The sequence below is a fragment of the Sinocyclocheilus rhinocerous genome, unplaced genomic scaffold (assembly GCF_001515625.1).
Source record: "Sinocyclocheilus rhinocerous isolate Xijiao unplaced genomic scaffold, SAMN03320098_v1.1 scaffold1201, whole genome shotgun sequence".
NCBI lineage: Eukaryota > Metazoa > Chordata > Actinopteri > Cypriniformes > Cyprinidae > Sinocyclocheilus > Sinocyclocheilus rhinocerous.
In genome coordinates, this window is record NW_015654059.1 from 1,479,424 (window position 1) to 1,501,514 (window position 22,091).

The following is a 22,091-nucleotide window of genomic DNA, read 5'->3' on the forward strand; positions in this document are numbered from 1 at the left end:
TTTTTTTTTATTTTTATGGTATATCAAAAAGTGTTTATTTTTTAAATGTGATTGTTGGTACATTTTACCAGTTTTTACCATAATTTCAAAACAAAAATTAAAATAGGAAAAATATGCAATATGAAAATAATTGAAGACAAAATGTGTTTTACTGAGAAAAAACAAGATTTGGTTTTTAAAAAGCCTTTTCCCAAAAGGTACATCTGGACAAAGGGGGGTCGTCTTATAATCAGGGTCGTCTTATATTCGGGCCAATACGGTATTTTAAAGGTGATTCTTTTCTGTACCCACTGAATATTGCCTTTACCTGCAAAGTTGTTCAGAAGCTTCACACACAAAAAAGAGATAATGAATAAAGAAGTGCACCGTAAAGTATTTCATAATTTTAATTCATAGCCTATAGGAGTTTGTGAGAAGCATCTTTTATTGTGAACCGTGAAAAAAATAACAGCACTTCACTCTGAAACACACAGCACATCAGATTACATATTTATATAATTACAATGCAGTCTTTGTGATTTCATAATCACTAAACCCTATTGCGTTTTCAGGCATTGTTAGAATTAATTTAAAAAATGTTTGATCTGGTTATGGGTTTATGGATATAAATTGTCTTTACCTGCAGTTTTTCAGAAGCTTCACACACAATAGATAATAGATCATTCATTTTGTTCCCTACAGTGATTTTCTTCTGTGTTTTAAGTGCCCCGTTACTATTTTTGAGGATGAGAAACCGCTGCAAACGATTCAGTGTGTGAGTGAATCGAACTGAATCGCAAACATTAGGCTTGTTCGAGATGCATCGGCGCTGCGCAGACTGATCGGCGTATGACATCAAAGTACCGCGAGAGTGTTTGGAGTGCAGACGACTCTTTAAGGTTTTGAATCGCTCTCGCGATACTTTGGTGTCATACGCCGATCAGTCTGCGCAGCGCCGATGCATCTCGAACAAGCCTAATTTCAGATCTTTTTACTCATTCACGAATCTGTCATTGCTAGTTCTGATTGTAAATAGCTGGGAAAGAAAAAATACACATACCCTAACATAACTGCTGAAATATCATCAAGGAAATGATTCTCAGATTGGTAATGCACTGCAACTGGATCTTGTGGAGCATACTTAATTGTAAATTCTGAGAGCACTAATAAAATGCATTTTTTTTGTGTGTGTATTTTTGTGTTGAATACTGTTTTTTTTTTTTTTATCAAAAAATCTCTTTAAATCATGGTTTCCAGCATGATTTGAGAATGATGCACATGAGCTTCCATGGAAGCATGAACATCTGACTGTGGAGTTCGTTGTCATTTCATGGAGTTTATTATGATTAGTGACCTATAGAATCTTCTGAGTTGTACAGTTTAGACAGTATATTTTAACAACTAACAAATGCAACTATTTTTCCTTGTAACGTGCAAAGATGATTTCCCCACCCGGAAGTGTGTGTTTCCCGAGTTCTGATTGGCTGATTGCAACAGCATGACGCTGCTGAAAATCCAATAGTGAGATGCCACACTTTGGTTACTTTGAAGAGCTCCGGGTTTGCACATCCGTGCCGTCCGTCTGCGCTTTCTCTTTCATTGAGTGCAGGGTGCCAGATCCAGTGGGCCTTTCTTTGGAGCACTCCTTCATCATACAGCAACACATCAAAACGAAGCCATTAATTGAGGGCTGCCAGGATAGTAATCATTCCCTTCACTTTTGCACTGGAAAGAGTCTGAAATGATGCTGGGTGTGCTATTTATCGCGGCTTTCGCAGCGGCCGCGCGCGCCAGTGATGTGCTCGAGTTCACGGATGATGATTTTGACAGCAAAATCGGAGATCACGACCTCATTCTGGTGGAATTCTTCGCACCCTGGTGAGTGTAAGACGATTCAGGCTTTTGAACGACGTTTTCTTCATGCAATTTAGAAATTTGGTGCATTAGCGCTTATTCTAGATAATTAAAATAAGCTGTTGCACCATGTTAGTCGGTATTTAAATGAAAAAAATATAATTAAGCTTTTTTTTTCTACATACCAACCTTACCCAGTAGTATCAGGGAACTGCGTGCATAATCTAGATTTTGAATAATACTACAAAGCTGGTTTGCTAAAGCGAAAGTAACCATATCAGCAGCTTTTCTACTCGCGTTAGGAGTATGCAAGGTCTTGAGATGCTAATAAGGAATCTGGGAATGTATATGGATTGATAAGGACTTTTAAACGCTCTCTGGGAACAGAATGAATCCACGCAACTCCTTAGTTGTGGACGAAACTAATTATATCTGTCACTTCCACCATTAGTTGTTGTTTGTTCTCTGTGTGAGATTTGACTTTTAGAGCAGTTTGCAGCATTAAATCTCAAAGTGTGTCGAAAAAACAGATTTAATGTTTTGTCTTAAGTTGCCGCTATAGACAGTTTATATAGAAATGGCAGATGAGGGCGGGAACAAGGATGTTTGGAGGCTTTGCGGCCCAACGTTGTAACGTTTTGATTGGTCAACGAAGTTTCGCTGGCCGTGTGTGATTGGATGACGCACGATTACGTAGTTCAGCGTTACTGACTAACTTCAGTTCGAATTTATAGCAATGAGTTACCGTGCCTCAGTTTTTATAGGTAGTCCAGGGGTAATTTACCTAAAAAAAAAATCGGCATTTACCAACTTCATATTTTCTTTCTTAATTTTATTGTTGTTAAAAGGATAATCTAGTTCTAATGAGAGCCAGAAGTTCACCAGTCAGTTGTGTCATGAATGTAACGTTATAGTAGCCCAATTTTTCAAAGTAATAAACCTCATGTGTCATGTTCACTTTTAGGTGTGGCCATTGTAAACGTCTTACCCCTGAGTATGAGGCAGCCGCTACTCGACTAAAAGGCATCGTCCCACTTGCTAAGGTATTGTTATTAAACCCTGCATATTTACCTGGAATACTTTTTACATAGTCTCATTATAGACTTTAATATTTTTCAGGTTGCCATATTTTCTTAAGACTTCCCTTGTGAAAAAGAAGTGCGCTTAACTGCACTGAATGTGCACTTGTAGTGTGAAGATAATATGTGACCCTGGACCACAAAACCAGTCATAAGGGTCAATTTTTTTTAAATTGAGATGTGTACATCATCTGAAAGCTGAATAAATAAGCTATTCATTGATGTATGGTTTGTTAGGATAGGACAATATTTGGCCGAGATACAACTATTTGAAAATCTGGAATCTGAGGGTGCAAAAAAATCCAAATACTGAGAAAATTGCCTTTAAAGTTGTCCGAATGAAGATCTAGCAATGCATATTACTAATCAAAAATTCGGTTTTGATATATTTACGGTAGGAAATGTACTAAATATCTTCATGGAACATGATCTTTACTTAATATACTAATGATTTTTGGCATAAAAGAAAAATCGATAATTTTGACCCATAAGGTGTTTTTTTTGGCTATTGCTAAAAATATACCCCAGCGACTTAAGACTGGTTTTGTGGTCCAGGGTCACATATAATCCTCCTGAGGACCAGAAAAAAAATGGTTTGTGAAATTTATTTTTTTGTCATTACATTGGTTGGAGCATAAGAACAAATGGAGAAAAAATATATTTTATTCATATTTTATTCTATTTTATTAAAATAAAAATGAAAAGGCATGTGTAGGCAAAAACAATGTTTTATTTTTTCATTCACCAATCAGTTTTTAGGTTTCAGGCTAATTTTAACCAAACTTTGTACAAAGATGATTCTCAACTATGTTATAAAAGATATAACAGAATTTTTCGATATACTACTTTATGGAATATGTGCGTAAAATGTCCATAAATTGGCATTCCCATTCTATACAATGTATCTATACACTGCATCTCATTTAATGTGTTCTTGGGGCAAACCATAATGAAAAAAGAAGTGTTATAATGGGAGTAATAACTTGGCAACATTTTCATAAGAATATCTCATAATTCAAAGGAATATCGATCTGTAATTTCATTCCCTATTGACTTGTTGTGTTTCCCCAAAATGTCTGATTAACATGATGTTTGTCCTGGTGTCCTCTACAGAAGACATGTATGAAAATGATGCCCTGTTTCGTAACAAAAACTCATATTAAATGCATTTATTAATGAAATAAAAAAAACATTTCGTACTTGAAGAATGATAGCTAAATTTCTTAAATTGAAGTTAACTTTTTTTCTTTCTTTTTTTATGCGCATTTTAGTTATGCCAAAATAGAACAAATTCACCCCACAAATTAAAATTCTGTCATCATTTACTCACCCTCAAGTTGTTGGTTACCAAGCAGTTGCTGGTAGCCTTTGACTTCGATAGTATGGGGGGAAAATTCTATGGAAGTCAATGTTCTAAATTCTCTTCTCTAATATGATCTAGGTGGACTGTACCGCCAATTCCAACGTGTGCGGCAAATACGGCGTGAGCGGATACCCAACCCTGAAGATTTTCAGAGACGGAGAGGATTCTGGTGGCTACGACGGTCCCAGGACAGCAGGTATGTTCTTGTATTTTGTGTGATGTCATATGTTGTCTCTTCATCAGTTGTTAATGTCTTTGTTTCTTCTTTAATCCAACAGATGGAATTGTTAGCCACCTGAAGAAGCAGGCAGGTCCAGCCTCAGTGGAGCTCAAAAGTGAGGCTGAATTTGAGAAGTTCATTGGGGACCGTGATGCCAGTGTTGTGGGTAAGTGATGGTATTATACAGTAACGTTTACTATGTCATATTAGACCTGATTATACTGGATTACTTTTTTGCATCAGTACACTTGACTATATTATATGTAATTGTTATCCGTGTGGCCAGGATTCTTTGCCGATGGAGGAAGTGCTGCTCAGGGAGAGTTCCTGAAGGCTGCCAGCGCTTTAAGAGAGTCCTACCGTTTCGGCCACACTAACGTAGAGGACTTACTGAAGAAACACGACGATGATGGAGAGTATGTGGCATTTTTCTGTTCCTAGTGATTTTGGATTCTGTGTTGTAGAGGAATCCATCCTGTTTCACACTTGTAATTTTTACGTGTATTGCAGGGGCATTATTTTGTTCCGGCCACCTCTTCTCAGCAACAAATTTGAAGACAGCAGTGTGAAGTTCACGGAGGACAAATTCACAAGCGCAAAGATCAAGAAGTTCATTCAGGACAACATGTACGTTTCAGCTTATGATCACAATGTTAAAATGAGTAAAATATTAATTTTGTTTACTATTAGTTTGTGTGATGTATGATTTGGTGGACAAATATGTAATAAAGTCTTTTTTTCGCCATATGCCAGTTTTGGCATCTGTCCCCACATGACTGATGACAACAAAGACCAGCTGAAAGGCAAAGACTTATTGGTGGCCTACTATGATGTGGACTACGAGAAGAACCCCAAGGGTTCCAACTACTGGAGGAACAGGTAGGACTCCGTTTTGTTCATTTTTGTATATAGAAATGGAATTTGTTTCCAGTATCATATTTCAGGTACCCATGATGATGAAAGACCTGGAAATATCTTTAAGTAGAAGTAATGTTTTTTTTAACAAGTCATTATTTTTTTTAGATATATAAAAAGTTATTTGTATTTATTTTTCTAGTTATAATACAATATAAAATTTATATACATAACTTAAATTCATTTTATTTATTTATTTTTCCTCACTCAAGCTTGGAAAAGTTGCAAAATATTAAAATCTTAAAGGGGTCATTTGATGCGATTTCAAGTTTTCCTTTCTCTTTGGAGTGTTACAAGCTGTTCGTGCATAGATAAGATCCGTAAAGTTGCAAAGACTAAAGTCTCAAACCCAAAGAGATATTCTTTATAAAAGTTAAGACTGGTCCACGCCCTCCTAAAACGCCTCGTTTAAACACGCCCCCACATGTCTACGTCACTATGTGGGAAGATTTGTATAACGCCGCCCAAATGTTCACGCAAAGAAAGGAGGCGTAACTTTGATTCTCGCTGTAGTATTGTTGTTGCCCCCGCCGTTATGTAGTGAAGACGCTGTGTGTTTCGTTGTGAAAGCGAAACTACTTTGTTTGGTCTTCCAAAAGAGGACACAACTAGAAATCAGTGGTTAAGTTGTATTTACAACACTGTTCCAGAACAGTACAAGCCAAATATTCGAGTGTGTGCAGCGCATTTTACAGAGGAAAGTTTCCTGAACCTGGTATGGGGCGTAACATTTCCGTCACACGCTTGAGGTATTCGGCCAATCACAACACACTGGATAGCTGGCCAATCGGAGCACACCTCGCTTTTCAGACCGATGAGCTTCGTAAAAATCAGCGCGTTTCAGAAAGGCGGGGCATTTTTACCTTACCAAATACACAAAATAATGTTATTTTTTTAGCAACAACACATGACCCCTTTAAGAAAAATCATAATTTTCTGAGGTGAATGTAAGTTTTTCTGTTTTGTAATTTTTTTCTGTTTTGTAATTTTGTAACAATTTTTTTTTACATTTTTAATGAATTTATAAAATTTAAATGTTACTTTTCAGTGAAGCAGAAGTGTTTAAATGGTGATCCGAGATCAGACTTTCATTGTCCTTTTGTGTCTCTCTCCAGGGTTATGAAGGTGGCCAAGAGCTTCCTGGATCAGGGGAAGAAGCTGAGCTTCGCTGTGGCCAATAAGAACAGCTTTAGCCATGACGTGTCTGAGTTGGGTCTGGACGGCAGCAGCGGAGAGCTTCCTCTTGTCGGCATCCGTACTGCCAAGGGAGACAAATACATCATGAAGGAGGAGTTCTCGTAAGTTTTTTTGTTTTTTTTTTTGTTTTCTTTTTCTTTTTTTTCCCCTTTAACAAAGGAGCTCGTTTTAAGCAGCTAAAAAAAAAATCTATTATTTTGTGTCTGCAGTCGTGATGGTAAAGCCTTGGAAAAGTTCCTGCAGGATTATTTTGATGGAAACCTGAAGCGTTACCTCAAATCTGAGCCCATTCCTGAGAACAACGATGGCCCTGTGAAGGTGCGTCAGTGGATTTTGTTTCGGTATTTGTTTATATAAATTTTTTTTTTTTTTTTTTTTAAATACTACTTCACATAACCTGAAACGTCATCTTTATTATTCCAGGTTGTTGTGGCTGAGAACTTTGACTCAATTGTAAATGATGAGGGCAAAGACGTTCTCATTGAGTTTTACGCCCCCTGGTGTGGACACTGCAAGAGCCTGGAGCCTAAATACAAAGAACTTGGAGAGAAGGTGAGTTTTTAGAGCTTGATGTTTTATCGTTGCTATGAAATATTGACCTGAACAGCCAATTCATAAATTTTCTCTTTATTTTACAGCTTTCCGGCAATCCAAACATTGTCATTGCAAAGATGGACGCCACTGCTAATGATGTCCCCTCTCCATATGAAGTTAGAGGGTATGTAGTGACTATCCATCATTTTCCGGCCAAAATTATGCTAGTGCCTTTTCTGTGCCACGAGTTTTTGTTCTCACTTGCTAATTGATTTACTCACAATCTGACCCTTCGCTTTTTAGATTCCCCACAATTTTTTTCTCCCCCGCTGGTCAGAAGCAAAATCCAAAGAAATACGAGGTTTGTGCTTCTGATTTTTTTTTTTTTTTAATATATACTTCAGTGTTCATTCTGCCAAAAAACATGAATGTAATCAGTCTTGTTTGACCATCAGGGAGGTCGTGAAGTCAGTGACTTTATTTCCTACCTGAAAAGAGAGGCCACAAACACCGTGGTGATGCAAGAAGATGAGAAAAAGTCAAAGAAGTCTGAGTTATAAACAATCACAGCCCAACAACTGAGAAGGGAATTTTTGCAGGAGACGTAAATTATATTCCAATCTTTAGTGAAGCAAGTGCTCTGACCCACATCACAATGTCAGCCCTCTCTTGGGCCTGCTGCTCTGGGAACACTGTGGAAGGTTGTGACGGCCAGACTATGTGTGATTTTTAGATAAGTGGAAGAGGTACAGATCTGTCAAATTGAGATTGTTTTCCCTACACTGTACCTTGGAGAGAAGCACTTTTGAGACCAATTCTACATGTTTTTTTTCTCATGGAAAAGGGGGATTTGGTGAATTATTTTTCCTTTTTTGTACCATTTATTTTTTTTGTACATTTGGAAGGCTTGTGAAATAAAGGACCCACTAAACCTACAATCGTGCTGGTTTGAACTTTTTTTTTGGTTATAAAATTGATTAAAATGATTGTATGTGGCAGCCACATGTAACTTGTAGATATGCAGTTATATGCAAGAGAATTGTAAATCTTGTACCACTATGAACCTTCAGCCATTGGTTTATATTTTGTCCTATAATTGACACGTTTAATTTGTTGCTCTTATCCTTATCTATCCTATTGATGTATTTGTTCCAGAATAATACAAAATTGTAGAAGCTATAGATAAGCGTCTAAAGCTCAGATGGAACATTTTCAGCAGTTTTGCCGGGATGTTCCTCAAATTGTAGAGCTGATGTAACGTGATCATATTTCAAATGATGATCTCTTGTAAATCACATTTGTTTGCCTTTATCAGGAAGTCAAATCTTAACTGAAGTGTTTAACCGTCAAAAAATGCCACGCATATTTCTCTGAAGCATAACTAAGCAGGTTTTCATGGTATTGTACTTAAATGGAACTTCAACCCAAGAATCATCAAACAGATCCACATGGTGCTCAAGGAAAACACTAGATGGTGCAGTTTACACATTGAGAAACTGATACTTCCAAGAAAGACCAAATGCCACTAGATTCAAGGTTAGACTACACCATGACTTTGAAATCTGAACATTTTAAAACACTAGGCATCAAGTGTCAACTTCATAGTTACAAAGAATAATTTGGCATCATACACTAAACTGAGGATCACACACTATCAGACTTTAGTCATTCTGAACAAAAATGCACAGAAACTAGAGACACATGACAAATGAGAATGTAATCTAAAATCAGCTCAAAATATCAAACATATTTGATATCCTCTGACTGAATGGAATCATTGTGAAGCTAAAATCGGCAAACAGGCTTTGAATTTCGGAAACTAGCATTGACTCATCTAGACTGCAAATCACTGTAAGTTTTTGGTCTCAAGTGTATTTAGTGAATTCCAGCCTTATTGGAGCTCACAGGCCTATGCAACTCATGATCAGGCAAGAAAACACTGAGGGCACACATTCGGTTTATGGCATCATTAACTAGTTTATAATTTTACAGTAGTTAACCAATAGTTAAAAACCTACCCGAAGACAAACTGCAAGGCCAGAAGCATAATTTTCTTTTACTGGCAGACATTAAGTACAAACACAGCTGAGACATTCAGATCATGACTAACATCCCTTTCTATGCAAAACATTTCACCCTGCTTTTAAGCTGGCTATTAAATGTGCAGATATTTTACGAAAACATCAGGATTGATTAAAGTGGCATGCAGAGGTTTAAGAACAACTGTCTTTATTAAAATAATCTGTTTACATTTAGATTTACATTTATTTCACATTGACAAAGATATCGCAAGCGAGCTCCTGAACTGTTAAGAAACACGCTACAATAAAAAAAATCCACAGAACAATAAGCACAAATAAATAAATAACAAACAAGAGCAATTAAAGCTTGATTTCATTAGATTGAAAAAGGCAAAAGAAAAATGTTTCCACCTTATTTTCACAACAGATGTTCAGACAAGTTCAAACTTATGCTGCACCTAACTGATGCCATATGACATATAATATTGGTATAATACATAGAGTACAAAAAATACAATACTTGGTAATGCATTATTATACAAGCAAATGAGAATAAAGTGAGCTAAAACAGACAATAAAATGGTTATAAAAAAGCTTTTGTTTTTCTAAAAGCAACAGTGCAAGACAGGGCAACCAAAAGTACTTTTTATAATGACAAACTTAGTCTAGAAGTTTCTTTCGGCTGTAAGTCCTACTAGGTGTCCTTCGCCTTCTCGGCTGGCAAAGAGGAGAGATATCCAGCTCAGACCTTGATGCTGTTGGAAAGTAGAATTTATGTTATTAACAAACACTTCAAATGAATAAAACCTGATCTGATATTTTCCTCAGTCACGTTTTCATTTTTGGTCATTTTGCTACTTGTATTCAGAGGACTATAAAAAAGGCAGTAGGAGTACTGAGATCAGGAAACGTCTTTTGCGATCTGCATTAGCAAATAAAAAAGAAGCTGAAAATGTCTTTCCAACGAATTTCTAGTTAAGGCAACCCCTCAGCCTCATTTTCATCAGTGTCAGATCAAGTCATGCATCTACTCTGACCTATAGCTCTACATACACCTTCATTGTCTTACCGTTAAGTTGTGCTGCTTCACTGGTTACAGCTGATTTCTTGTATAACAGAGGTGACTGAGTGAGAGCGAAGATTCCACTGGCAGACACAGGTTTCTTTACTTTAGGGGTGTCCACTGAAAGAGATTCAAGCCACAACGTTTACGAACAAGTTATAGAAACGCAAGGGACAAGCTATGAATTAGACCCAAGCTTCGCTGTACCTTTTCTGCCCATCCACGCAAACTGTTCAGACTTCGTAGGGTCTCTAGCATCACACTCTTGAACCACGGTCTCGGTCCAATCCATGCCTTCCGGTGAGCACTGATGGTCCATCACCTGGCTTGATCTCAAACCCAGTTTTCTTTGACTGACTGGGGTGCTCAGCGACGCCTTGAGTTCTTCCACCCCTTGAATACGGAAAACACCAGAGAGTTCTGGGTCCTCCAACACCGCAGTCTTTTCCAGGAGCGGAACCTCTTTGATGACCTGCTCTTTGCTCCCGCAAGTCTCGGTCCGAGCTCTTTTCTTACGAGGCCAACTATTGAGGTTCTCTGGGGTTGACCATCCTCTGCTTTGAGGAGATGGAGTCAGTGGGGATGCCAATGGGGATTGGCTATTTGCTGGATAATGTGTGGGAGTGATCGACTGACATATGTACGTCTGCACACCCTTCCCAGGTGTACCTTTGGCAGGGGTTCCTCGACTGCAGAGTGATGGAGAAATGCAGCCAGGATGTCTAGAACATTGTGCAAGTGGGCTGTCGACTTGTGGCGCCTTCACATTTGACATGTTTCGGTGCACAAGATGTGAGGCCATGCCCTTGGTTGCACTACTAGGTGCATCACCTGCATTGAAAGAATCGGTCCGTCTTAACTTTAGTTTAGGCAGGCCTGACGCCTGCATTTCCATCTCCACTTCATAAGTAAGTGGCTGAGGAGTGGGCATCTTTCCACATGCAGGACTTCGCCGTGTTCTTGGGGTGGAGATCTTTGGTGTTCCCGAGGAGTGTCCAAGACGTGCTTCCGCTTCTCTTTGGCGCCGGTCTGGAGTTTGACGGAAGCCATAACTTCGACTTGGTATGGTAATGGTGGGGATAACTTGTTTTCCCTTAAATTCGAAAACCTCTGAGGATCTAGAGGGTTTCCTTGAGAAAGCGATGTTCATCTTAATGCCCCCTGTGAGCTGGGTCTTCACCACTGAGGCCTCCGATATATCAATGCTTTCATCATCTGTAGTAATGCTGAATTCAGAGCAATCAAACTGCTGGGAGTCTGAAGATGACGCCTCTTCAGCTTTTCCATGGTTGATCTCTTTTTGCCCAATCATTCTGTTATCCTGTGGAAATTCTCCCACATTACAAGTGGGTGAACAGCTTTGATGGCGGATAACTGATCTAGGACGACCAGAGTACGGTGATGCATTTAATTTTGATACAACCACAGACAGACCTTTAGAAGGTGAAGGGCTAGAACCTGTAATGGCTTGAAACTTGTTTGAAGGCAACGAGGACTCTTTTACAGGTGTTCTTCCAGAGCGAGTGCACATCTTGTGTGTTGAGCTGCTGGGACTTTTTATGGGAGTTTGTATATTTGGTTTTAATGGTGAAGCACAGAAAGGAAATGGACTGGAATCAGATTGTTGTGAGTCAACGGAAGCAAACTCACCAGACTTTTCAGTAATGTTGCAAGGTAAGCTCAGTGTCCTCCTCATCTTTCCTGATCTCGTAATGGACTGAGATGTTTCTGGATCAACAGTTCCAGGGATGCCCGTTTCAAGTGCCCTAGGTACTGTTCCAGGAGATGCCTTGGATTTCCTTTGGGGCACCTTCTCGGGTGTTTTGAAAACATTTCTTTCCTCTGGGCTGCCATTCTTGCCATGTGTAATCAGCCTTGGTGAGTATCTTTTTGTAAATATTGGAGACTCTGGCACATCAATTGGGTTTTCTGGCAGGTATTTCCGTGGAGATGGAGACCATGTCACGCTCTTCTTTGGCGTTCTACAGTCTGGGCTCCTCAACCAAGCGCCATTTGGAGAAACACAATCCAAGGGGCTTTTCATTGGAGTCTTAAGTATCCCCTTCAGTGGGCTTTTCTTGGGTGTCTCTACCACTAGGCTCTTTGCAGCCGGTGACTGAAAAGGGCTCCCTCGCAGGGTCATCCCATTCTCTCCAACTGTCCGGCTTGGAGTTCTTGGGGACTGAGGGGTTCTGCACCCAACTGCAGATCCTATTGGATAAGATCTTAACTTCTGTGGAGTTTTATTTTGACTCTGCAAAATAAATGTATCATATTAAAGTAAAAGAGATGACAGGACTCTTTCGATATTCCATCTTATTTTAATCAACTGTAAACTGAAAGGGATATTACCTCAAAAACGGCAGACCTGAGTGACAACTCTTTGCTGCCTTGATCTTCTGATGAGGATGCTGTAATGTGCCTTAGGCGAGCAGGGGACTGGGTAGCACCAAAAAGAAGCCGAACTGGCGACCTAACAGAACTAACATTGAATCCTCCTGCAAAATGAAGACAAGGCTACTTTGAGAATGCACCAGCATATACAGTGGGTACGGAAAGTATTCAGACCCCCTTAAATTTTTCACTCTTTGTTATATTGCAGCCATTTGCCAGTATGTTCAAAAACTACACATTGCCTCAGAGGAAACATTTTAATGTCCAGAAGCTTAATGACATCTATTTTTACTGTGTCACAAATACTTTCACTATTTCCTGCTCACCTTTACTCTCAGAGTGGCAGAGTTGAGAGGAGGAGATGGCACGGTCCAGGTTTCGCGAGCGTGGCTGTTGGCTTGAATAGAACACACTGGAATGTCTCCTGGTAAGGCTTTTAATTCTTGGGCTCCTCCTCAAGTCTAAGAACAAATTATTTATTAAAGCCTTTTCTATTAGTAAGTGGTTTTTCTATGTTTGCCATTGTGGCAAAATTTTAGACACTAACAAGCAGCTGGTTTGACAGGAGACTCTTCAATGATGCACACATCAGATTCTCCAGATCTTCTGTGACAAAGAGAGGAATAGAAACACAGAATATTAAATTTCAAACTGGATGCTTCCCATACAATTGTCAAATATCATTGAACAAATATAGCAACAACTTAAAAATCAGGACATAGGACTCACCTGCCAGTCCTTTGCCGATGAAGTAAACGATTGGACACCTGTTTATGCAGTGGTGTCTCAGATACTTTCTTTGTCAGAAGAGCGTGTCGTCCTGAAATTCAAAAGTTTTAAGATTCAAGTTCACATACTACATTAAACAATGTCTCACTATAAAAATAAAAATTACCTTCATCTTCCATATGTGAACGCTTGCATTTCTTGAGTCCCTCTACTGCTGACACAGATTGGCTCCGTGGCATTTTGGACTTCTTTGAGGGCGATGCGGCCACTTGGTTGAAAAGATTTCTCCTTACCTTTGTTACTTCTGTTAATGAAAAAAAAAGGCATCAACAGATCACAACTTTGTAAGCAGCTCAACCATAGCATGAAGAATAAAGATTAAAATGGAATGAGCCAATTACCTTGAACTGCTTGCTTTGGAGGTGGTGGTTCTTCCACAGCAGGTTTTTCTACCGGGATACAGAGTTTCGGCTTTGCCTGTATTCCAAAATAGTCAAGTTAGAACTTTGGTTCTTCTGACAAGACAGAAAGTAATAGAATAAAAACAATGGGGAAAGAAATCTCACCAGGCGTGTGGACTTTCTTGGGATTTCTATCTGTCGAAGTGCCTGAGGAGCCTCAGTCATGCTTTTGTGGCGTGTGAGCATGTTCTGTCTGCAAAAAAAAAAAAAGAGAGAGAGAAAAGAGTTGTCCACATATAGACAAAGCACTTGATATAATTACACATTCTTTTCTATGACAATCACCTCCTCTTTTTAGCAGAGCGATTGCGGAGTTCCTCCAGATGATCTCCGACACTGGATGCATTGCTCTGTGTTGCAGAGAAAGGTGAAGGACTCACAGACACACTGTCCTTAGCCATAGACTCATCACTGAAGAAGTCAGAGGGCAGGACAGCAACAAGCGCCTCAGGCAACTGAGTTCCTAAACTGTGGTAGACGTCTGCCAAGACTTTAGGGATGCTGTTCAGGAACCTGGGAGATACCACATCAGAGATCACATCTCATGAATTGTGTTTGGATACAATTTGCATTTTCAAGAATATTCCTGTATTACTGATAACTTACACTGGCAGAACTTCATCCTGCATGAATTTGGATAAGTAAACAGCATCTTTACTCCGGGAGATAATTCGGAGCATATCAGCCACCTTAAACCGAAATGAAAGGGGGTTATAAAAGAAAAAGATCAATATCATATTTAACAACAACAAACCATAGAATACTTCTGCATACAAAGTTAAATTATTGGTTATGACATCTGAGGTTTTTAAAGGTTGATCGTCTCCTTACATCCTCAACTCTTTGTTCCACAACCTCCTCGTTTTCTTGTTGTTCTGGTTGCCTGCACAATTCAAGTCTGAGAACTGCTTGCAGCTGGCATCTGTATAAAGATTAAAGATTTGTAAGTACAATACCTTTTCATTACCTTTATAAAGATGTTTCAAGATTACTATTATTTCATCTGGACATTGATTTAATTTGGTCTGAAAACTTACTCCCTTATTTTACTTTCTTCGTCTGAAGAATTTCCATAAAGCTGGCGAATAAACTGACAGGATTTCAATAGATGCTTCTGCACCAAGCTCAAGAACGAAGTCTGGTGAGAAATGGTTAAATATACAGTTTTTAAAAAATTGTACAAACAAAAAAAACATCAGTTGCATATTTCCTAAAGGACTACATGACTTTGGTCTTCACCAAACTAGTATGACACAATAAATCACCATATCAACAATATATTTCTCTTAGAAGCATATACTGTATAGTAACATTTATTCTGACAACAGTTACATTTTCAAAACTGGTAGTTTAACAACATTTCAGACTCAAAAATGAACTAATTAGACTAGGAACTTTTAGAAGGGCGCAAGAGAGTTCTTGATACGGAGACTGCAACCAGGAAACACAACTGTGTGATTTTGATGTACGTGTTCCTCTGACTCACCTCCACATCAGTGTTGGTTTTGATGAATGCCTTAACAACTGAAAGCATATCCTGGACTTGAGCGGGAACAGACACAGATCTGTTCTCCACAGCTTTCTGATAAGTGAGTCCCAGGTGGGTGATCATCTCTTCCTCACTGTTGAAATCTGTTTGAGATTCGATGAATATCATCAACAATTTATTTACAATAAAGTTAAAAAACAATCCAGTTTTTACTTCATGGAGACCTAAACCTTGGACAATATAACTTAAGTTTTTTTTTCAAATAAATTACTCTATACTCACACAATGGGCGAGGCTTGGTCCTATCCCCAGAGCATCTCTTGCCCCCTTTTTCAGCTCCTTTGGCAGATCCAGCAGAGCTGCTATCACCCTGAGTCTTTTGAGCTTTCACGTTTAAGCGAGCAAAATTCAGCATCTGTAGAGAGCGACTCATGGTCTTCATCTTCTGCCTTACTGGTGTGCATTGTGTACCTCCTGAAAAAGAGAGAGAAAAAAAATCACTGCAAATATTTAGTCAATTTTATAATGTATTCATCACTTCATCGTGTACCATTTTGTACTCACGTTTTTTGGACCTCAGGTTGCCACTGGATCCAGCTGTGCTGCTCTGATAGAGCTCTGAGAGACTGCTGGTGATCTCCTGCTGAGTATCTGAGTACTCCTCTCCCCACTCCTCTTCCTCTGGAGCTGCATGCAGGAGCCTGTATATGCAAGACCGATCTTTTAGTACTAGAATAAAAACAGCCCATGACAAATACAATACGTGCCATTTTGAAATTTTTTTTTGGGGGGGATATTAAATATTAATTTCGATTAATCGTGCACCCCTAGTAAAAATGCAACAAAATAAAACCACCAAGTTATTTTCATGGCAGGAGACGTGTTGTGCATTTTCTACCAGTTACATAGGAGCTGCACGATTAATCGAATGCGATTGTCATGCGTATCTTGTCAGTAAAGCCGGTTCTGTGATCAGTAGTAAATCTCCATCACGTGCTTTCTGATGGAGCAGCATTTACTACACAGAGCCGTAGTTCACTGACAAGCTACGCAAAACCACAATCATAATTGCAGACCGATTTAATCACGCGATTATGAAATCGAAGAAATCGTTCCGCGCTTATGAAAGCTGTTTGCGTAGCTTGTCAGTGAACTTCGGCTCTGTGTAGTAAATGCTGCTCCATCTGAAAGCACGTGAAAATACCACATTTAATAACATGCTTTTACTTCAAACTCACTTCATAACCTCAGTCAAGTGTTTGAAGTAAATCCTTCTGTGAGATGATGTGGCTTCTTACACAGAATAAGGCACGCAACATATTTCATACCCCTAGTAAAAATGTAAACCAAACAAAATAAAATAGAAAAATACAACAGATTACAATTGCACAAGATGCTTTAAATGGATGGATGATAAAAAATCTAAAATGTTTTCTGGAAGGAACTTTTTTTTTTAATCCTTATGAGATCCTACTAAATATAATTGTTGTCTACTTGCATTAAAAGCAGAGCAGTCCAATATTAAGATATATTTAATATAACCTGATTAGGATATGATTTATCCATTATCGTGCAGCCCTAATCTTGTCAAATAAAAGATGAGTGAAAGATTCCAAACCTCATTGATTCCATTAAGTGGCAGCTGATTCCTGATTGGTCAGATAAAGGAAACCATCCCTCTACCAGCACATTTCTCCTTGAACAAGACCCCTGCTTGAGATCTTGATTGGCCCAGTCAGGAACAAAAGGCGACTTTACTTGATCTGGAAACCGTAAGAAATTTTTTTAAGGTTCAGATCAAAACCTTAAGATTGTGTTTGTCTGTTTATACGCACAAGTCACAAAAACCCCTGATTATGTCAGATAAAACAAATACCTGAACAATCCTCATCCTCCATGATATCATACATGACATTAAGAACACTGCTGACAACATCAGGTAGGTCACTGGAGATGTCTGTGGTGTCCAAGGAAACGAGGTCTGCAGGCAGGAGCTGGTCTTCCTGATTAACCAGAGGCTGAAGGACAGTGAGTTGAGCCGTACAGGAGGAGAGCATCGACAGCACCGCTGAACACACCACACCTCCTTCACTCACATCTGCTAGCTTAAAAAAATATATATTACTCTCAATATTTTTGCACTTTATGCTAAAATCACCTGCCATGGAGCATAAATTCTTCTTGCTTTTATCTTTGCACAACGTAAACACTTGCAGAACACTTGCAAACACAAAGCAAAAAGCCACAGAAGGCCATGCATTACATTAAGGATCTACAACCTTTTAAAGACTAAAGTCATAGAAATGGAGCCGGTGTGTATTTATTCTGCTGTGACGGGCCGCCACAACAAAAATCATCCCCGCCACAGCTGCAGCCTCTCAGTGACATCACAGTGACACCACTCACATCATTCAGTTGAGGAAGTAGCGGAGGAGACAGAGCAGGACTTGAATTTCGACACGGCATTGCGCATTAATATACTCATTTGCGCAGGTTCCACGCTTATAACGCGATGACAGATGACGGAAAGTATCATTTGCACTTGCTTTTAAGTCTTGCCAATTTAAACATTAAAGAGCAAAAAGACACGAAAGGCAATTCAATACAGTATTCGCGCAATTCACGTAAAAACAGTTATTTTATATTAAACAGTCAGTATAAGTGAACGTAAACTGTTCAGAAGCAAAACGCACATGTACCAGTGTAATAGATCCGTGCATGAGCACTTAAAGAGACAGTAACCTCAATAAACCTGCTACTGTCTGTCATTATCGTTTATTTATACAGTAAAGACCATCCAGTGTTATTTTACAGTTGAATAGATTATTCAGTTTCTGTAGTAATTCTGTACCTAAAAATTACTGTTAGACCTACCTGAAATTTCATTTTTCAAAATTCATTTGTATCTTGTTATTGTTTTTGTTTGTGCTATTGCTTGTCATTTATTTATGTGTTCTAATTTTATTACTTACTGATCACTTGTTTTTTTTAGTTAAATTCAATTCTGAGTTTGAATTTAGGCAGCACTGTACAGGTCTCTGTATATATTAGCTATTGCAAAACAGCTTTGCATGTGTGACTCCAATCATATTTCAGAGCTGGAACCATCATATTATATAAAACAGCATAACAGATTGTCATTTTACCATGGCAGATCCTCCAGTGGACAACTGCTTTAAGTGCTGAAAAGCCTCCTGGCCCAGTTCAGCATCTGTGCACTGCAGTATCCAGCTCTCAGAGGCTGAACGTGAGAGGCAGATGGAGTCCCGGTCCTGCAGGACACCTCTGAGAACCACGTCCACAGGAGCCCGCAGAAACCTCTGCCTGCATGATACCGGCTCCAGAGTCACACTACAGGACTGCCTGTTCCCATCTGCCACAAAAAAATTTAGGAATCACATTTTGGAAAAATTAGGTAAGATAAAAGAAGTTGAAAGACTGAAATATATATATATATATATATCATAAATCATTCTAATATGATGATTTGGTGCTTAAGAAACATTTCTTATTATCAATGTTGAAAATGGTTGAGCTGCTTAATATTTTTGTGGAAACGATGTGATACGATTTTTTTCAGGATTCTTTGATGAATAGAAAGTTTAAAAGAACAGCATTTATTTTAAATAAAAATGGCAACAATGTAAAAGTCTTTACTGACACTTTTGATCAATCTAATGCGTCCTTACTAAATTAAAGTAATAATTTATTTGAACTGAGTCTTTCTGACACCAAACTGTTGATCTGTAGTGTATACATACACGATTAATTATGTTAACATTATTATTAAAGGGGTCCTATTATGCTCTTTTACAATGTCTTGAATTTGTTTTGGGGGTGTACTAGAACATGCTCTCATGCTTGGTGGTTCGAAAAACGCATTATTTTTTACATAATTTACATTATTACAATACCTTTCTCCCCAGTCTGGCACAAACAGCTCGATTAGTTCCGGGTTTGATGAACGCCCGCCTTCCGAAAAATGAAATGTGATGTGATTGGTTAGCTATCCCAGTGCGTTGTGATTGGCGAACAGCTTAGACGGTGTTTCAGTACTGCCACGCCCCTTGCCAAAGCAGCAAGTTTAGTTAAGGATGGCGTCAATATTGCCATATCAATTTGAGCCGGATTCAGACCCAGAGAATATTGAACAAGAGGATCGCGCAGAACCTTTGCACGCATGGATATTGCAAGACATATTAGAGTGGTAACGTTATTGTTTTTGTTTTTTTTGGCTAAATCACGTTTTAGATGGGATGTCAGCAACCGCTTAAAAATAACTGCATTTACTATGTACAGATAAGTGCATATGTATTATTTTTATTGTTATTTAATTCTAACATCATAACATGAATTGCAGTGAAACTGTTATAGAGTTGAATTTATTTAAACCATAGTCCAGTCAGTGTTTCCCAGGCGGCATATATATGCAAACTCATTCTCTGCTAGCAGGAGGCGCTGTTGGAGTGGTAGAGATCAAGGTTTCCCCAGTAACGGCTGTACACAAAGCAGCGCTCCGCTCAAAAAAACACTGCTTTATCAGACATTACATGCAAGATTAAATGAAAATGACATCCAATTTTCTGAAAACAGTCGGTTTCCTTCAGAACTACAGTGATATAAAAACACCCGCAATCAATGTATGGGAAACACTGTAGTCTCATAATTGAAGTGTAAATTCTGCAGATTACATATTGTCTGATGCGCTCACTCAACCAAGCGGTCTAACCACGACCTCGCCCCTCCCCACCCATTCGAATTTCCGGAGGCGGGAATTATTTTAATGATATTCTAATGGGCCGCTTTGTGTTGCAAAATTTAAAAAATTATATTAATACGAAGCAAAGATGCATTAAATTGATCAAAAGTGACTATAAAGACATTTGTAATGTTACAAAAGCTTTTGATTTCAAATAAATGCTTTTATTTTGAACTTTCCATCAAAGAATCCTGAAAAGATCTATCAGTTTCCACAAAAATAAGAAGCCGTTTTCAGCTGCTGAATGGGATGCTTCAACAGTTTTCAACACTGATAGTAAAAAATGCTGCTGACACCTCAGCATTGCCTTCACAAAAATGAATTACATTGTAAACTAAAAACGAAAATAAATTTTAAATTGTAATAATATTTCACAATATTACTTTTTATCAAATAAATGCAGCCTTGGTGAGCATGAGAGACTTCATTAAAAATCCTAAGATTAATTGTCCTTGTGTGTGTGTGTGTGTACTGTATACATACCTTCAATCCAGGATAGAGATCCACCCAAAGGAGGAAACACTTGTCGGTGCATTATTTCAGACAACTGAAGGTAGTTATTGGTTGAATCTATAGGAAAGGCATCTATTCCCAAACCCAGCAAAGGGCTTATCTCAGAATGCTGGTCCATCAATGGCAAACGAGGAGACAGCATGGGCACCACCTGTCCACCAACCTGCCTGAGAAGCTCTGCCAATGACTCAATGCCAGTGTAGTCCTCCACCACATGATTAGCCTGGTAAAAAAATATATTGTAGTCATAAACACTGAAATAAACCTTAATTTTCTATAGGAACTCTATAAGATCACCTCTTACCTTCAATATACCAGAATCAGCCCAATGAAGCACAACTTTGCGTTGCATAAGCATCTCTATGAGCCCTTTGGGCAGCACCTGCTCATGTATGTCTCTATGATGTGTACTGTCATCTCTATGAATGGACAAGTAGTCTTCCAACTCTTCTTTGGACCGTGGACATTCAGACACGACAAAAAGGACATTTTTGTCAATGCTTAGCATGTCATAGTCCTGCAGAGGGATATTTCTGCCACTTCGACTCGACCTCCTTGGTCTCAGTGTCACTTTGGTGGGAGATGTTAAATCAGGTCTGTCCCATTGTAAGTCTAGAAGGATCTCTTTCAAGGCATTCTGGACACAACTAGCTGGGCTGGGTTTCAGTTTGTTGGACTTCCCCAGACTTTTGGGTGACTTTCCTTCTACACTGAACTTGACAAGCAGCTCCTCTTCAAAGTCACTGAACACCTTCTCCTGGAGCTCCTTGAAATCAGATCCTCTGGTTATAAGTGTTGCACTCTTCACAGTCCTTGAATGGAAAAATTTATAACCCCATCGCACTTTTTCCAGCCCATATTTGTGTCCCAAACTGAGCAGGACTCTTAGTATCCAGTGTTTAAGGTGATTCTGATAGGCACTAGTTGTGCTGTTGCTCTCTTCTGGTCGATAATCCACATCGATGGCAAAAAAAACATTCTGAGAGGCCATAACTGGACTTAAAGAGCTTTCATGCAAAACACTATCGCCTCCAGCGATCAAATGGTAAACGTATAGACGTCTATAACTAATTTAAACAGAGAAACTGACACGAAACGTGACGTCACGTCTTTTTAAACGTCAATAAACGCATCTGAACGCTAACCAAGAAAAACCTTACGAGCAGAACGCACACGAACGCTATTTTTCTCAGCACGAGTCATGATTCCCGTCGCTGTTGAGCTAAAACAACCCGAAACAGTTCGAAATAAACGAAGTCATATTAATATACGGTTAATAATAACAACAGAAAGTTATAAAAAATAGCATTTTGAAAATGTTGTTTTGTTACACTTTAGAGTTTCCGTTAGCCACCATTCTCTTCTCTCCCTTAAACTCTTCGCGCTTCAGAATTCGTTGAATGTCATTGGCTGGAGCGAACGAACTTTAAAAACGTCATTCATTTCTCGTAGTGTGATAGGACCAGAGAGCGCCAGCAATAAAAAAATACAAAGACGTCAATCGTTTCTCGCTCCGTGATT

At 38.8% G+C, this 22,091-nt stretch overlaps 2 protein-coding genes across 3 annotated transcripts; one reads left to right on the forward strand and one right to left on the reverse strand.

Moving 5' to 3' along the window:
* The first annotated feature begins 1,520 nt into the window (after positions 1-1,520).
* LOC107716732 (protein disulfide-isomerase A3-like) lies at positions 1,521-7,965 on the forward strand. Its single transcript, XM_016523270.1, has 13 exons — positions 1,521-1,857; positions 2,798-2,876; positions 4,354-4,471; positions 4,554-4,661; positions 4,782-4,911; positions 5,006-5,122; positions 5,249-5,374; positions 6,526-6,708; positions 6,817-6,925; positions 7,031-7,159; positions 7,246-7,325; positions 7,445-7,502; positions 7,597-7,965. Exons 1-13 carry the CDS (start codon positions 1,721-1,723, stop codon positions 7,699-7,701), a joined length of 1,479 nt encoding a protein of 492 aa, XP_016378756.1. The 5' UTR covers positions 1,521-1,720; the 3' UTR covers positions 7,702-7,965.
* A 1,225-nt stretch (positions 7,966-9,190) lies between these two features.
* Positions 9,191-21,924, reverse strand: LOC107716734 (treslin-like). 2 transcript variants are annotated; one of them, XM_016523273.1, is made up of 22 exons: positions 20,875-21,924; positions 20,541-20,793; positions 18,445-18,671; positions 17,175-17,403; positions 16,917-17,061; positions 15,863-15,999; positions 15,581-15,772; positions 15,296-15,441; positions 14,847-14,947; positions 14,641-14,731; positions 14,416-14,498; positions 14,095-14,322; positions 13,915-14,002; positions 13,750-13,825; positions 13,515-13,652; positions 13,349-13,439; positions 13,167-13,222; positions 12,946-13,080; positions 12,578-12,723; positions 10,433-12,479; positions 10,232-10,345; positions 9,191-9,917 (listed from the first exon to the last, which is right to left on the reverse strand). In XM_016523273.1, the coding sequence occupies exons 1-22, from the start codon at positions 21,559-21,561 to the stop codon at positions 9,823-9,825; spliced, it is 5,505 nt and encodes a 1,834-aa protein (XP_016378759.1). In that variant the 5' UTR covers positions 21,562-21,924; the 3' UTR covers positions 9,191-9,822. The 2 variants fall into 2 exon arrangements, with proteins under 2 accessions (XP_016378759.1, XP_016378758.1); XM_016523272.1 differs by having other exon boundaries at positions 13,167-13,225; positions 20,875-21,923.
* Positions 21,925-22,091: the final 167 nt, after the last annotated feature.